We start from the raw sequence: 18,333 nt of genomic DNA on the forward strand, positions 1-18,333 counted from the left end.
TAGTGTTTAAAGCTGCATCAATTCATTGTGGCTCTGGTGGAAGTGTGTGCTACAAACCACCATTTCAATATGAGAAGTTAAATTCCTGTTGGGCTGTTATTTTACCATGGACAGGATCACACATTTAACTGGGAAGATCTGAGCAAACATTTACATATTTTATTTGACTTAAATCTTCCTGCATACCTGATAAACCTACTAATTTTCTAGTATTCATTTAGCCTTGCATGTGTATGTATGTGTGTTTGTCTGTTAGTATTTGTCTCTTCTTCTTATGAAGAGGACCATTTATGATGGCGTCAGGTTCTTTGTTTTAAGCAGGTAGAGGTCCCCCCTAAACAAGGACGGCCTATCAGAAGAAGATTAATGAAGTAATTTCATGCATGGCTCTATGCCTCCGTCCTCCTGTACGCACAGTCACTGTGTCTAAACCTGTGATTTACACTGGACTGTGTTAAATAGCCTTAACCCTTTAGAATAATATTTATTTCTGTTTGTGACACATGCACACAAACACAGTGCAAAAAAACATTCAACCAAATGAGACATATCCTTTACCTCTAGGATAAAGTGAACCAGTCTCTTCGATTGGAGCTTTTGCTCAAATTTCCATCATTCATATTTTATAATCCCCCCTCTTTATTTGACATAAGAAACCCTACTGAGCGTACGTGAGAGGTGATACCGGCTGGCTTTCCACATCATTTATGGCAGTTAAACAAAACCTGGCCTTAAAAGGCTTTTTGAAACTGAATTTGTATGACTTGTTTATTATTATTTAGTTATTATTATTATTAGTAGCAGCATATTACCATTACCATATGCCTTTTTTATTTTAAGAGTGTTTACATTTTGATTGTACTTCATCTTTTTCTCTGACTTTATCGATTAATTATACTATACAGTTGTAATATTAGGATCTGCTGAACCTATTTGGTTGGTACCATCAAGAGGTTATGTGAGAAAACAATAACTTGCAAAACCACAATTTACAGTTTATCACAGCATTTCCGTCACTGAAGAGGAGAAACACTGTTCCACTTAAATGTCAAGAAAATAAAAAAGCTCTATTTTTGACTTTAGATTTTTAGCAATATATTTCATCATTCAGTTTTACACAGTCATGAAAGACAAAGAGCTGTACTGCTGTAAAACAGAATAGCTCACAGTTAATACACATGTTGTAAAGGAATGATCTACCTATGCCTCAGTATTACAAAGAGTGTATGGTGGTATTGGTATCAGTGTGTTTAGTCTGACGTCACTACCCACACCAGCTTTGGAGTCTTTCAATATACCCAACGTTATTATAGAAGCTGTTTTTAAGGGGGATTTTTACCAGTAGTGGACTATAATTACTTTTTCTAGTTATCACGAGCCATTGTACATTTATGTTGTTAAATTATACCATGGCCATGCCACTTAATGGATGTAATGGAAACTAATCTTTTCTAATGAAAAGGCCGAATTAGAAATTTGATCCCAAATGTACTGCATGGCAGACTAGACTTATCATGAACTTCTTTTTTTACATACAGTATGATGAGCTGTTCAATTCAGCAGGGAGCTTCCCCACTGGGTCCGCATGGAAGTCTGTTAACTCTTCGCTCCCCACAGTGGGGAGTTCAGACAACTCCCTCACATCCCCCACTGACAGTAGCTCTGTCATTATCCATTTGCTTCTCTCAACATCCTGAACTCAGCCCCTTATAAGAACCAGATCTGCCCAGTGCGGCCCAGACAGTTTACGTCAGACAAACAGCAGCGCCTGTATCACAAGAGGCCCTCTCTTTCCTGCCAGCAGCATCTTTAGAACAGGAAGCAGCGAGAGGGGGGAATCAATAGATGTGATCTGCTTCTTGGCCAGCGCTATCTTGTGGTGCCGCTGGAGCATGGGGCTCATGTTGTCGTAGTGGAGTGAGCTCATAGCTCTATAAAGACTACAGTGACATCGCTGTGGAGCAGCTAAATATAATCCTCTGCTGGAGACTGAAAAACTTAATTGCCCGGGCCACAGAGCAGCATGGTCCCCCCCACCCCCCAGCGGTAACCCTGCACGAGCCCCCAGCCTACGGACTATTGATCCAGGGCTCGCTCTCCATCGGTACCATAAACACCGCTCTCTCTCCATCTCTGCCTCTTCCCCTCACGTATCGCTTACTTTCTCTTTTCCTGTTTTTCCGTCTCCTCCACTTCCCTTTTGTTTGCCTCCATAGATCTGCACATCATAAATCTCTGTCAGCTTCTCCAGAGTGTCTGACATATCCGTTAATAAAGAGGCCCCTCCCCTCCCTTCAGGTCCTCCCCCTGCGCTCCCTCCTCCTCCCTGCCAGTGCAGGACTAATGAATGAGAAACTCCAAAATTAGGGGCCTCTCCCCCGTAGATTAGAATGTGTCCCTGTGGAGTGTCGGGCTAGCCTCCAACCAAACCACAGCAGTCCACCTCCCCCACTCCCTATTTTTCATATTCTGTCTGCAACAGAAACACACTCAGACCTATGAGCACATGGGCCCATGCAATGGTGGTACCGACACCCCTAGAGTCTTTTGGCCCCTGACTCCCCTGATGGTCCTTAACCTGGAACCAGACAGGGAGGCATCCTCAATATTTCAACTAAGTGTGTTTTTGAATCTCCATTCCCTTCCTTTCTCCCAAAGGGCCGCCCTAACCCGTCCCTAGGCCCTTTTTTCTATTTCCATTTTTGCCCAGCGAGAACACACACCGAGCACACTTGGTGGCATTCACACCTCTCCGCACATTTCTGTGATTTTAGTCAGGCTGTGCAGAATTTCAGCGTGGTGTCCGCTCTCTCAGAAATGAATCCCTGGCTGTGTGTTAGAGCGGTAAAAGGTGGCAGTAGCCCCTGGAGGAGAGGTCAGCGTGGCAGCTGCCAGTGGGTTCTGGGGGTGGTGGGAGGCTGAGCCGGGCTGAGAGGGGGTCTGTCAGGAGCTAATTGAGTTTGTCCTACCAGCGCCGACTCTGGGGCCAGTGGCTTATCAGGCCACATCGCCTAGGGCCCTCCAGACAGATCTGCCCCTACCAGGGCATCTGATATCACCATCACCCTGCCTGCACATGTCAACCCCCGCCTCCTCTACCACACACACCCCTTCCCCTCCACTTACCCAGTCTGATCAGGTAGCAAGGATGTGACACTTTGGGATGAGGTTAGCAAATGTTATGGAATGGTGTTTTTGGCATCTGGTGGCCTTGGGAGTGAAAAAGGACATCAGGAATATATTCAATGTTTGAGTAGAGCCTCTAGGTTCGTACTGTGTGCTTGTGATTTACACATGAAACGGGGACAGAGCTTGAATCGCCCCGAGAACAGTGGAGGATGTCAGTGTCTTCCATATGTGAGCAGGAAGCTCTCAGCAGGAATACTTACAAATTGGCTCAATTAGATCCCGAATGTTCTGCGTTCTTACGACAGTGTCAGCCGACGTTCAGAGTGTCGCTTTCGGGCGAGGGAAGTGTCGAGACGTGAGAAAATGAGCGCTCTTCTGTTCTCCTCTCGGAAGTCGGGGAACAGAGAGTGCGAGATGAGCCGCCAGATCATTAGGCCAGCTAATCCTGGTCACAGCAGCACCAGTGGAATGATATTAGGGATCTGAAATACTGTTAGGAGGGCCAGGTGGAATCAGATTAAAACCAAACTGCGCAGTGTGCGTTTGCGGGCTCATAACCCACTACTCAGCATGAATTTTGATCAGTACAAAGGGAACAAAAGGAGGAGGAACAGAGAGAGAAAAAGAGAGGGGGAGAGATACTGTATTTTAGACGAGCGCTGCTCCTTTGGGCAGCCAGGCAGCAGAATTTGAAATGCTCTTACCTTGAGGAAGGAAGGAAGCCAGAACTATAGATTTTACAGCATCAAGTCTCAGTGAGTTCAGCAGACCCTTTCCTGTCTGCCCTGTCTGTGTAGCACACAAGCTAATTAGCACCTGTCACACATATTGCATTATTTATCACAACTATTGCTGCTGTCAAACTATTTAAACCTCATAATTCATTTTTCCATACAATGGTATTTATAGATTTAAATTGGTCCTGTCCCATTAGAGATTACGAATATTTATAGAAATATTTTAGACTATTTGATTAATACGCCAGGTTCAAGTGGTTAGTATTCCCTCAGTATCATTAATCAATATATGCAGGCTTGTTAAAAACATAAGCATTGCAGTGGTATAATGTGTCATAGCAGAATGAGTTAAGGGGATTCTAGCCAGCACATTTATTATAAATGACCACATTGAGCTGGAGGGGAAACAGTTAAGACACTTATGCAATTATGCTAAGTGTCACCCTGAAGATGGCCTTTGAACCGGGGTTAAGCTTACTCTGAATTTGTGAAATAAAAGTTAAATGGAGCCATCTTGTGCTCCTGCGTTTTAATATATAGCCTTTAATAAGCCAAGTGCAGGTGCCCTATCGCGCAGGTGCACATATCCATCTGAAACAGAGAACATAAAGCAGATGAACACAGAGCCGTGCATTAATTTATGGGGATGCAATCTGCATTTATTATCAAGAGCGGCAAGTTCTATTTTAGAAAGGCATGAAATGGATTCACTTTTTCAATGTCTTCCTGCAAGGACATTAAAGAGTACAAGTGGGTAATTTTTTAAACGGCAAATCTGAATAACTGCCCCGCATGCCATCAGCAGTATTAAATGTATTTTTTTTTATACTAAGAGTAGTTCAAGGAAAAAAGGTGCATTGTGCACGTGTTCTTCAGCAGAATGGTAGTTGTGTATCAGTTTTATATAGCTAAGGCTTTATATTGCAAGAAGAATTCCAGGAGTACTCAAGCAAAGGGCTTATTCCACAAGGTCAACGGTTTTAACAGGGGGCATTTTTTATTATTTATTTTAGCAGTTAACCTTTTTGTGAATTTACAGAAGTGGTAGGCACCTGGAGCTCCGATGAATATACATGACAGCAGGGAGAAAAACCTGGGAATGAGATTTAATTTGACACACTGACCCCCATCTCCACGGGCCCAGGAAGCCAGGGTGAGAAAATAAGGTTGACCCACTGACCCCCGGGCCTGAACCCCTCCGTCACCCACCCTCACAATTAAATCAGCCTCAGAGAGCAAGAGGCAGTCTGGCGGACCGATAGGGGACACAGCGGAGGCCTTCTCGTTTCCTGTTTCCTCTGAAGCACTCTGAGACAGACAGCTATCGTCCAATCAGGCTGATAGAGCCCCCCCCTCTCCTCACCCCGTGCTGATGGTAAACTGACATGTCAAATATGTAAACATTGCCATTAGTTGGCAATATGCTAATGGTACTAATGTGCCAAGGCACAACTTCGGGCTGTCTATCTGCCACTCACTAGGAACCCCTGTGTCTGAATTTGCATAAGCCATGCAAGGCTCAATTTTGTTAATGCAGGCAAGTGCAGGTGACCTCTCACCCCTTCCGTGGTTCCTAATGCAAAGGGGTGTGTGTGTATGTAAGTGTGTGACCTCGCCTTGACCCTAAGAGGTCACTATGTCTACACAGCATCCCCAATACATTGAGTTATCCATCTCCTCCACCGGTCCACCCCTTCAGTTCACTCCATTTGCGGAGGGAAAGACGAGTTGAACATGTTCCGGCTAAGTTTGTTCCCCCATTGTTCTCCCAGTGCAATTTCAAGTTAAAGGTTATAGAGCGAGACTGAAATAGATTTATATGGGCAAGGAAGGCTTCAGCGTGCATTTTGTGGCCACAGCCAAAAGGCTGCACTTTAGCCTGCACACGTTACAGCATCATATTGCGTGTACTCCAAAATACAGTTATTAGGTAGACAGTGAAAAAGTCAATATCTTGCCATCATGTTTCCTTTTGGTTGACTGCTGACTCAAGGAGACAAGCCAAGGTCCACTGTGCTCTCTAAACTATGGAGATGCCCCACACTGTGTGTGTGTGTGTGTGTGTGTGTGTGTGTGTGTGTGTGTGTGTGTGTGTGTGTGTGTGTGTGTGTGTGTGTGTGTGTGTGTGTGTGTGTGTGTGTGTGTGTGTGTGTGTGTGTGTGTGTGTGTGTGTGTGTGTGTGTGTGTGTGTGTGTGTGTGTGTGTGTGTGTGTGTGTGTGTGTGTGTGTGTGTGTGAAGTTATTTGAGTGCTCCATCTCTCCCTCTTTTTCATCCTCCCTGTGTCCCTCTTTCACTTTCCTTTCTGTGTGTTTGTGTTGTGTGGGCATGTGTGCCACTGTGTGCGGATGTAAAGACTGTAGTTTTACGCTGCAGCACTTTTTCAGCTGCCGTTTTGTTTGGCTAATGAAGCACTTAGAATCCCCCATTTGGTTCTCCAGTTTACAACATACAGTGAAGAACATTGGAAATACTGGGGAAAAATGACTATAGTTGATTTATTTAAATGACAAAAAAACACCAACTGTTTCATCACATAAAATCGACATAACGTGTCATCTCCCACCTTTTCTGCCTCCCGTTAAAGCAGTGGCACTGTGTAGTAGAGTTACAAGCAGTGTGATTGATTAACTATAAACTTGACATAACTTCTAGTTAAAGCAAAAGAGCATTTGTGTTGTAGTTGTCATGTGTCCACAGAATCATGATACTAAATGTCAATCAAGTATTTACCTGTTTAGTTATTTATGTCACTCCACTGGTTGATTAGATAAATGTATGCTCTCCGTAGACCTCTGCTAATAATCTCTTCTCCTCCTCTCTTTCCCACCAACCCTCCTCCCCTCACCCTCCCTTCAGGCTGCTGAATAGAATGGCCGCTGATGACCGGCACCTACCCTCCAGTTGTGGGTCCTACATCAAGACGGAGCCATCCAGTCCCTCCTCAGTCATTGACACGGTCAGTCACCACAGCCCCAGCGGGAACTCAGACGCCAGTGGCGGCTATGTCAGCACGATGAACAGCCACTCCAACAGCCACTCCAACGGCCTGGACTCTCCACCTATGTTCACCCCCGGCGGGCTCGGGGCAGGCACCTGCCGCAAGCGCTACGACGACTGCTCCAGCACCATCATGGAGGACTCGTCCATAAAGTGCGAATACATGTTGAACTCCCTCCCCAAGAGGCTGTGCCTGGTCTGTGGAGATATAGCCTCGGGGTATCACTATGGGGTGGCCTCTTGTGAGGCCTGCAAAGCCTTTTTTAAAAGGACAATACAAGGTATTTTTCTCCTCTCACCTCCCCCCTTAACTCAGCACAAGTTTTTTCATCCCATGTCGCTGCATCACAGCACATAAAAACACCCTCCTAACAAGACACCTTTGCCCTCACAACAACACTGAAACATACTCAGTCCACGCAATTCACTATGTAAAAAAAAAAAGGAAAAATCACTGGAGTGTGAAAGATGTTTTCCCCCCCACCCCTGAGACCAGCAACCTCCATAACAAATATGTGTTGCTTAACTGTACAATACAGTACATAACTACTATATGATAACATTACAAACCCTGCAAACTTATTAACTGTTGTTAAATGATTATTTATCAGTTAGAGAATCGATGATTTTTTTTATTGAATTTCTTTTAGAAAATTCTCCTATGCATTTTGTGCCTTCACTATTTGTATAACAGCTTCCTGTACTTTAAGAATCTGAGATTGATTTCTTTTTATCCTATTTTTATCATTTCTATAGATCAATTGAATAATCGATAGAATAATATATAATGAAAATATCCCTTGCCGTGTACAGACTTCTCAGAAACTGAGATGATAAGAGTATTTGACCTGGGACAGGAGTATATGATTACAGCATCTGGTCAGATTTGGTGGCGTGTAGGTTTTGTTTGCGCAGATGCCTTACAGAACGTGCTTTATTATTCCTGTTTTGTGTTTGTGTGTATGAGTGTGTGTATTTGTTTGTTTGTTTGTTTGTTTGTGTGTGTGTGTGTGTGTGTGTGTGTGTGTGTGTGTGTGTGTGCCTGGGGACTAGGGTGGGATTGGCTAACTGCAAGGCATGATGTATACAGCTTCTCATTAGAGAGGCAATGAAAGGCCCCCCCACTGTGAATCTGTGCGCTCCGCTCCAGATTAATCAGGAAGACGGAGATATTGTTGAGCCTGGAAAACATGTGCACAACAGGCACAGCTGTCCAGGTCTAAGCCCTGCCGGCTCAGTAGAGCAACAGATATAGTGCAGGAAATAGGTAAAATGAGCCAAACGGTTGGAGTATGGTGAAATGAAATAATTAAGAGTGGAATAGTCTGATCTCTAAACTAAATGACATGGTATATCTATGGCTTTCTATTCATTTTCAACAATAAAATGATTGCCGGCACTATGAGAATCCGGATGCCTGTCTGGTTGTTGATTTTGGACCTTACAGCCCTATCAGCTTTAGACAGTCTATGTACCTTTAGCAGGCAAACAAAAGCATTACGCCAAATCCTCATGTTTACCCATGCTGCCATCAGCAATCCTGTCTATTGACAAAAGATGAACATTTTTTCTCAAGTAACATAACTAGGCTTTTGTCCCCTCACTAAAAGTACATAGACGGCAACACAATGGAACAGAAAAAGGCATCGGGGAAGAAAGAGACGTCTTAAGTGGAGCAACGGCCCAAACAATTAAGAGGAAGGTACATGGACAAAAATTGAAAGCTCCTCTTTTTTCCCTGCTCACTTTGCATTGTCGATTTGAAATCCCTCTCTTTCTCTTCTTGGAGGGCTGCCTGTAATGGAGCTAATCTGCCGTCGTTTGTCCGAGCCACAGGAGTTTTGTCAATAACAATCAGCGTTTGGAAAGTGTAATTAAGGCCGAGGCTTTTCATTAGGAAGAAGGGAGGGGGCCGTCTCCAGGGACGGGCATGCCAATTAGAAACTCAGGCACGCGTCGCCGGGTAATTTCAGGGAAAGGAGGGGGGGGAAAACCCAGGACTTCTTTAGATTGGAGAGGGACCCTGCTGCTCTTTCAGAGGAGAGGAGGAGAGGCTTAATGGCATAATAATCAGACAGGGGTCCCAGGCAGAGGAGGCAGGAGGACGCAGGGACTTTTTGGGGGAGGAGTAAGCCTTTCCGAAATGATAAAAGAAACACATGCAGGACTGCCGGAGGAAAATGGAGGCGGTAGAAAGCGGGATGTAGAGCCCTTGAAAGAATGATAGGGTGCCGTTGATGAGAACTGATTAATTAAAGGAATAACGAGGCAGTCAAGGATGGAGTGTGAGACGGCCCTCTCTAATGAGAGCGAAACAAAGGAGCTGTCGTTTCCAGCCCTTTATCACATTGTTCTATAGCACTTAGGGCAAACAACAAGCTAAGTTAACATTCACCATGTACATGACAGTTTCTTTATCACCTTGTGCTCACCTTGCAGCTCTGTGTATATACTCTTTCATTTTAGTTGTTTAAAATATTATTTTGCAAATGAAGGCATTTACAGTATACACCGAGTAGCTTACTATTCTTGCTCAATTTCTTGATCCAGCTTAACTTCTTTAGCTTATGCCTTTACTTTTCCTTACAAGAGCGGAAGAAGAATCCATCTTCTGTCACCTATTCATCCAGTGAAAAGCCCCTTGAACTCTTATGTGCAGATAGTTACATTAGTCAAGGCCAGGTCCAAATTAATGTCAACCTAAATCTCCATCCATCCCAGAAATACGGCTGTTTTCATTGCTCCCTAATCATCCCGCCATTTCTGAACCCCACGTGCCCCACCGATCAAAAGCATAAATCTCTTATTGAACCCTGTTTTCTTCCCATTTTGAACCCAAGTGTAAAATTGCTTGAAAACCGACTGAACTCAGTGGCCCCCTTTTTATATGAAGTAATAGACCTTGACAGTAAGCCTGTAAAAGTCAGTTTAGATTTTGATGAGAAATACCTGCCATTTTACTGTAATTTGCTTACAAGACCTGACTTTCCCCTCTGTGCCCTGGCATGGGTCCTGAAAAGCCATAAAATAGATTGAGACAGATACTTATCAAGAGAAGAAGGGGGGAAATCTTTTCTTCTCCCTTCACTCTGTAATGTTATTGGTAACCATACCATAACCTCTCTAAAGACAGATAAACCAGAGCATAGCCCCGGGGTTAAAGGGGTTCCCGCCAGTATGCTTCATTTCTGAAAGTGAAACTGGCCATGCTTTTACTCTAAAGCCACGATTTCCAGACATCATGTCTGACTGACAAGGTTATTGCAAAGCATTTGATTTTTTTTAAACTACTGAAAACACAAATTCCCAACTGAATCAGACACTTTGTTTAACTACTGTTCGTATTCAGTCATTCTGGTCAATCCTGTAACCTTTATGTTACATTCATCGCTTCAGTTGTATTCAGGTAAAAAGGTTTAATCATTCCTTGAGTGGAACATTTTGATCAACAAACTAAAGATTGCTATGAAAAAAGAAACATTAATCGACACAAATACAAGAAAGACACAATAACGTCTATCTTACAGTAATAATGCCAATTATGTTGGTAAAGTAAAAGTGAAATGTTTGAACATAAATATCTATATTTGCATTTGTTATGTCAGTTATAATCAAGACAAAATCTAAACCCTAAATTATAGGTATATTTTTACAAATAGTGTAAATGAATATTTTAGCATAATGAATTTGAATTAAAAGGCTTACCACTGGTTACAAACATTACTGATAAAAACAAACATTTACCAGCATGAGAGATTCAATCATTTCTTAAATCAAATATATTCTTAACACGTTCTGATCTATAAAGAATTCCCTATCCATTTCAATATAAACATTTGACTTTATATTTGACTTATATCACTATGAAATTAAATAAGTATTCCCAAAGGGGTCGGAGCTTATTGTAATTTAGCTCAGCTAAAAGACGTCAGGCTGGTTTTGAAATGGGACTTCAAATACTGATACTGAAACCTCTCCTAAATATAAACCCAACGTAGGGATGAGAAATGAGTTAATCCAGCCTTCGCTCTGCATTGAGCTACGAGAAGCCCCCTCTCACAGAGCATCTGGCGCACGGAGACCTTACAGGACAGGTGGACACGGTAGCACAGCAGTGTGTGAGCGTGTGTTTGTTTTTGTTTCTGGAGGCAAGGCAAGGCAAGTTTATGTATATAGCACTTTTCAACGCAAGGCAATTCAAAGTGCTTTACAAAAAATGAAAGACATTAAGCATTAAAAATAAAATAAACATTAAAAGGAAAAATACATGGATAAAAGTGGAGTGGGAGTGTGAGATAATAAAGCGCTAACTCTTAGTTAACCGCCAGGTGTGGTTTCAGCACGTGTCCCTGAGACTGGGTGGGGAGGAGAGAGGGGGAGAAAAATACCCCCATAAACAAAGAGTCCTCGGGGACACTCGGGGTTAACTGTGCCGGGTTAGGCAGCGAAAGCAAACCTGCGACACAGCGAAGTGAGAAGTAAAGATTTTTCAGATTTGCAATCAAAATGTTTCTTTTATGCATTTAGTCCCTGCAAATTGCTGATTGGTTAGTGTATAATGGGAACGCAAACTAAAAAGACCTCCAAGAGTTGCTTCCAGCGCAGGGTGGCACTGATTGCCTCCTCCCAGCATATGGGAAATGGATAGGATTATTATGGTCTGGGTCTGCTATGACAACAGAGAAAACAGACAGAGGAAAGACAATCAGAGCTCATCAGCCGCCTTCCCTCACACCTTTATTTACCCCAATCCCAAAGAGATGAGGAGAATTAGCATAATGATTTCTAACCCAGATATAAGGAGGAATTTCTAATTATTTATAACATCTTGGGACCCTCCACTTGATCTGTCCAATAATGTTAACATAATTGCATAAGTTGTCAAAGGATGTTGGAGGGGCTAGTGGAGGAACGCCTGTGGAATATTACACAGCTTTCTGTTACTCTGTACAGGAAATACAGAATGAGGGTCAGAGCTGAGAGCAGCTGCAATCCTGATCGGCCCCTGCCCAATTTAAAAAAGCTTCATCTGTAAAAGCGTTGCTGTACAACATGAGTATATTTACTACTTGTAACTGAAAGTGTATTTGCTGACATTGTTACTGGCATGTATTTTAGTGGATAAGAAAGGTTATCATGATAATTAAATTAGATTTTTACTCAACCATTTATTTTACTATACTGACAAAGACATAAACCCCAGGTTAAAAGAAAAGTTTAGAAAAATCCCAATGTCAAACGCTTTAAAGCTGAAAGCCCATTCAAAACGAGGATAATTCAAATTCCTCGGCTGAGGCAACCATTATATTGAAACCCTTTATTGAAAACCCCTGAATACAGTAAAATGTAGGGAATCAGACAGAAGCGCAGGCATTGCCTCGTATATGCTGCCCTTCCTATCGCTAATGCTAGAGTAGAGCAGAGCCGGCTCCTTTATTGTGCAGCAGTGAAACTCTTTTTCATTGCTCCGTCCTGGAATCAGACGCTGCAGTTGAATAATGCATAAGGCCTCTTGCCTGTACACTATGTAAATAGTCAACAATGGCAACAGTGGTAACAACAGGTTTGGGTCTGCTGGAGTATTATGTAAAGTGGTCAGGGGCAGCGTGTCTGGCTCTCTTGCCTGCTATTGAGGCGGTGGCAGGCCCCTCTGAGCGCGGGGGACACGGCCCGGGGCCCAGAGGGGACACGAACAGAATTAATGAGGCCAATTTAGTGTTGGACCTGGGTGGCGTCTACTGATGGGTCCTAAAGGACTGTTGTAGCTTTACCTCCACCCCCACATCACCCCTTTACCTCTTACTCCAGCTCCTCCTGCTGCCGGGACCCTCAGTGCTGCAAGGCTCTGCCCTCACAGGAGAACACCTGAGCCACCTGCACCACAGAAACGGATCCTATAGGAATCCATATGGTAACAAGTGCCCATGCCTGGTTGGCAAAAGATGATTTATTGTAGAGCATAGAGTCCACACTGGTGTTTATTACATCAGTAGCAGAAACCTGTTTACCATTAGGTGCGACACACTACACTTTGTATACACTGGTCCATTTTGTGAGGCTATTTTGCTTCCATTACAGTGGGAAAAAAAAAATCAAAATTACACATTTCATTTTTTAATGAACTAAGTTAACGTTAGATCATGCCTCATTTGTTTGAACATAACATTTCAGAGAACTTGTAATTAAAAAATGGTGTTTGCCTTTGTGTAAGTAATCAACTGTTGAAGATTCCTGATCATATCTTTTATTTGAATCTTAACCCTATTTTTCTAAAGTGTCTTGCAAAATGTTTGGCATTTTACAATGCATGTCTTTTAAGTTTCTTTTTTTCTAATTATCAGAGCCAGAAATCTCCACTTCAATAGCACTAACATACACCAAACATTCCAGTTCCATTCTTATCTATATTATAATGTCATTCATAGCCATGCAATATGTATTCCTAAAAACATGTTGAAAATCAATTGTTTTACTGTTTTTTAAATAATTTAGTCAAACTTACCCTTATAAAATGTACTTTAACTCTACTATATCAACAAAATCAATCACTTTGAACCAGGCTTCATCCAATGTTCACGTTTTTTTCCCCAGATCTGTATTCAGATGAGCATATAACATTTCAGAAAACATAAAAAACTATTATGTTGTCTTGTTATAAAACAACCAGGACATTTGTGTACATTACTGCTCGCCTCATATTCTACCCATTCTGTTAATTTGTTCACAATCATTAAGTTAAAAATGAGAATTCATAGGCCCTGTATAAACCCTGATTGTGTTTGTGTTAACATGGTCTTCTCCTCGTTCTCCTCAGGTAACATAGAATACAGCTGTCCTGCCACAAATGAGTGCGAGATCACAAAACGGAGACGCAAGTCATGTCAGGCTTGTCGCTTCATGAAATGCCTCAAAGTGGGGATGCTCAAAGAAGGTAAGAAGAGTAAGAGCATTTTTATTATTCTTACACCCACAAATACACACTCCAGCTATCTTAGTTTATAATGTTTACATAAGATTCATGCAAATAAAGAAACCACCATTGATCTGATAAAGGAGCTGCTAGTGGAACATTACATTATCACATATTAGCTCTCATGGTACGTGTTTAATGAAGTCCCAGAATGCTTCAGCAATGAGTCCCACAGTATTTCTCATCTACAAGCCCAGAGCGGGAGCTGCATACAACAGTCAGGATTGGACAACAGTTCCCAGCCTCCCCCTGTCCTCCCCCTACCTACACAGCAGTAAATAATGTGCAGTTGAGCCGGGGACAGAAATATGCTGAATAGGTTGATCCTGCCGTCTGAGTAATAGAAATGTAACAGTATTCCGCTCTGGCCGGGTCCCTGAGCACACACTGGGCACAGCCTCAGCTCTCCCCGGCTTATTGATCCACTAAATGTTTTCCGAACATCTCAGCTCTCTTCCTGCGGATGGCTTTTTAAAGTCACGCCAGCAGGGAATTCAGTGACGATTAAACATGCTTCCGATGGATTTGTCTGGCTGGGTTTCCCCCCCCCCCCCCCTTCCTCTGTGGCCCTGAGTGATCCCCCTGAGACCCCAGGACTTGACTTGGTTGCTCTTCCTTGGGGAGGCACCTATCCGATCTCCCCCTTGCATTGACATTAGCCGATGCATTCTCACCTGCCTCTCTCTTTCTCACTTGTTGGTCCAAAAGAGCCAGACAAATGAATAATGAAAGATATGTGGCTCGGGGTGAAGTGGCGGTGTTATATTTATTCAAGCCTCCTCTGGGAGTAGCTCAGGAGCTCTGTAAGGAAACATGTTTTCTTCGGGTGCTGATGAGTGCGGGTCAGGTAGCACTTAAGTACGACTGTCCCTCATGTTTATACAGTGGTATAAATACTGCCAGATAGTCGCTCTGATGAATGAAACTGTGCAAACTTCCACTTTTAAGTCCTCTGTCAGACTCTGTGCAGTGTATATATATCACACCATTATTCATTCCATTATTCATCGGAGAGCAGGATTTATAGATGCATCCGGTCGCCACCTGAAGCCAGAGTCGTAGCCCGTATGGATCTCCACATAGTAACAGAATCCCCTGGACTGCATGCAGCCAGATAAAGCCTCAGTGCCAGAAAGACAGAGTAATCGCATTACTATCTGATGAAAAATGTATGCCAATATATCATCTTGGAGAATAAGAGACTACACAAATATGTAGCCGTGGCTATAAATGAATGACCAGTGTCAAGTCGGAGTAAAAAGAGTGTAAAACTCAAATATGCAGACTTCGGCTAAGCCCGAGCTTCTAATGCTGCACACTTCTGTGTATTCAGCACATTCCCAGAATAAGAATGACCCTCATCTTTTAAACAGTGGATGTCATCACCACACGGCAACTATGATCACAGGCTGATTGAAGTCTTGCTCAGGTGTTATCGTCATAGATAGTCAAATAAAAAGCCATAAAAAACGTTTTCCTTCAAAATATTATCACAAAAACAACACATCTATCATGATTAGCAGAGAGATGTGGGGTGCATTTTTTTCCACGATAGCTCTGCCTTGAGGCCAGGCACTTAAAAGCGTCACTAAGACGAAATGGAAAGAGGCAGAGGGTCTCTGTCCACTGTAAGCTCTATGAAGCCATCAGCTCAACGCCATGCCCGGGGTGTGGAGATGGTCACCGCTCATGTGACTGAGGTTGCCACTTACTTTCATTACTGCAGAAAGGTCACATTGTGTCTCAATGGAAAATCTACTAATTATAACTTTACAGCTCCAACAAAGTACACTGCTGCCACCCAATGAGAACAGACGTTTAAATCCATCACTGTCTCTGGATAAGTAAGACACTAGAAGTCTTCTTAGAAAGTTAGATATTTCTGTTTATATTCTCAGTAGTAAAAGTTCTTTAATATCCACCGCACAAGCGTATAAGCGTATAAGCTGTAGCATTCATATCTCAAAGTGGTGATAGGTGTTGGCGAAATGGTCTTTGACGATCAGAAGTCCGATTACAGGAGAGCTGCTTAAACCCTGTGTCGCTGTACTTTCCCTTGACTGTATAAAGGAGGAAGTGATCAATAGAATAATCAAATGTCAGTGGCAACAGGTTTTTCCTCTGATCAATGGAAACGGATCAGAGCTTAGAGCGAGAGAGAAGACGAGATGCTATTGAGAGATTACATTGACATCATTCAGTGGCAGTTGCTCTCTTCACTGACTTCCTTTCTCCATCCTTTAAACTGACAGATCCCTCCACACATACACACAAGTGCAGAGAAAATAATTATGTGAAGTTCTATATATTTGTATCTGCAGCGTTGAGCCAAGACAATAGTACTTGTTACATAGTCCTCTATCCTTTAAGCTTTAAAGTAGAAGTATCCTGTCTCACTGTAAGAGGACAGTCGTGAACATTGGCCGAACAAAGGACCAAAGTGTGGCTCTGCTGATATACTATATACACCTCTCATTGTTCAGCAGACTGGCACGCAAAGGACAACCACATCCCACAATAGCCCCGTCATAGCAACATACAGAACATACACACAAACCACCTCACATGTATAGTGCCTGAAATACAAGACTCGTAAATGTCCCCATGTGTTCAAGACTAGTAAGACAAATGCAGTCTGCGTCCAATATGTATTATTGGCATACTAAAGTAAGCAACAGAAGAAAAAAGAGCGAGGGAGAAAGCTCACCAAATTTTTTTTGTATTCAATTTGTTTTCAATGCTGTAATTCAGATTAATCTAAAATGTAGTTTAAGTACCATTTAGAGTTTTCAATTAGCAGAGCGAGCAGGGATGTCAGCTCACTGGGGATGTTGAAGCTAACCTGTAAATGGACTCTGTGACAAGGGGTGTCAGTATGGCAGCCCCCGGGGTCAGCAGAAGGGGAGGAGGGCAATGCGTGACAATTTGTCCGCTACCCTTGCTCATCACCACTCGTGATTAAAAATGCTGCAACACACTTACAAGCATGCAAAGCTGGCAACAGGGGTCCTTTGAAATAGTGCTGACAGTAGTTTAGTGCGGCGGCTTCCTTGAAAGGCAAGGTTCACCATGCCTTTCCATGTGGCCTTCTGATTTTCCCAGCTAAAATAGAGTCCGCCTAAGCCCCCCTTGGCATTGCCAACCATCCCAGACATCCTGACACTGTCCCCAGGGAGAGACACTCGGAACAGGTGAGGGACTCAAAATAAGGGCCCCTAGCACGGCCGGCCGCACAAAGTGAGTGAAGACAGGCCCTTTTGTAGGAGTGTACTCGGAAGGGGATTATTATTGTTTTTGGAGAGAAAGAAGAGCCCCAGGTCAGCTGGCCTCAGCCCCCACCCCGGAGGCCTGCGCTAATCCGTGCACAAATGCCAGCCGCCTCGGCCAAAAGCCCTCTCCCCCTGCACCCGGCACCCTGCTTTGAAGAGATGATACCCGAGATCACCCGCTGCTACCCTCACTGCACTGCGGTGGGCCATAAAACAGTGATGTCTCTGGATGAGGCAACTCTTTTCACACATTTATAACACTCCTACTGTTTACTTTGGAGGGAACACAACAGAGCGGTCAGAGACTGAAGCTGCTGGTGCCACAAAAGGGACATATGAACCTCACGAAGGCCCCAATAAAGTCCCGACCACAGTGAATGAATCCGTCTAGCTGCTTTTAATCACTCGGTCTTCCTCTCGGACTGTATCTGACCCTGTTGGACAGTAAAATGAGACAGGTTATTGCCGAGCTTTAATTCCTGTCAGCATCTGTTAATTATGGCCAGGACTGTTCTAATTAAAAGAGGCACCCATCTACCTCCATGGCTGGCTTTACACAGCCACATGACTCAACCGGCAGAGAGGATCAGCAGCCAACTCATTGCTCAGCTCATTGGTGGAGCCGGAGGAAACTGTAGAAACTAGAAAGTCTGAACAATTTGAGCTGCAAGTAGAGGGTCTTTGAAGACGTTTCTCAAGACACCTTCACAGAAAAAACACAAACGTTCTTTATATGTTGCACATAAAAAGGAAAATGTGTACGGGTGTGTGTAAAGCGCAGGTAGTTGCCAGCAGATGATTCCCTGGTGCTTGCTGGGAAGTAAGAGGCTCTGTTGGGAATTGGGGTAATTAGGTTAGTGGGTTGTCAGTGTCAGGAAATTGAAAGACAATTCTAATCAGATTTGTGTTTCTAGGGAATCAAATAATTTATATAAGTAGAAGAAATCTCTATTCTACAGTCGCATGATATTACCGTTTACTGGACCCCTCGCCATGCGTTCAATGTGAGTGTGACGAGGCTATGGCCACAAAAGATAAGCGGCAAAAATCAAGAAGATATTTTTGCATAAATCCACCGTTGAATTCCTCTTTGTTAAATGAAGGCCACCTTCTATCTTGCATTATCTGATTTTCCACCCGACCTCCAATCACCGTGCATGGGACACATCCAAACTCATCCCCTCCAAGAGCACTTGCTGATGGGCAAATTGTATTAGGCTCATTTGCAGG

At 43.3% G+C, this 18,333-nt stretch overlaps 1 protein-coding gene across 7 annotated transcripts in view; it reads left to right on the forward strand.

Moving 5' to 3' along the window:
• Nucleotides 1–18,333, forward strand: part of esrrb (estrogen-related receptor beta) — a 45,165-nt gene that overhangs the window by 9,715 nt on the left and 17,117 nt on the right. For 6 of the 7 annotated variants that reach the window (XM_034112160.1, XM_034112159.1, XM_034112161.1 and 3 more), the window contains 2 exons: nucleotides 6,724–7,145; nucleotides 13,679–13,804. In XM_034112160.1, the coding sequence (XP_033968051.1) occupies nucleotides 6,737–7,145; nucleotides 13,679–13,804 (535 nt within the window). In that variant the 5' untranslated portion in view covers nucleotides 6,724–6,736. The remainder of the gene's footprint in view (nucleotides 1–6,723; nucleotides 7,146–13,678; nucleotides 13,805–18,333) is intronic. The other variant, XM_034112157.1, reaches the window with a different exon arrangement.

The sequence above is a fragment of the Pseudochaenichthys georgianus genome, chromosome 22, assembly GCF_902827115.2.
Source record: "Pseudochaenichthys georgianus chromosome 22, fPseGeo1.2, whole genome shotgun sequence".
NCBI lineage: Eukaryota > Metazoa > Chordata > Actinopteri > Perciformes > Channichthyidae > Pseudochaenichthys > Pseudochaenichthys georgianus.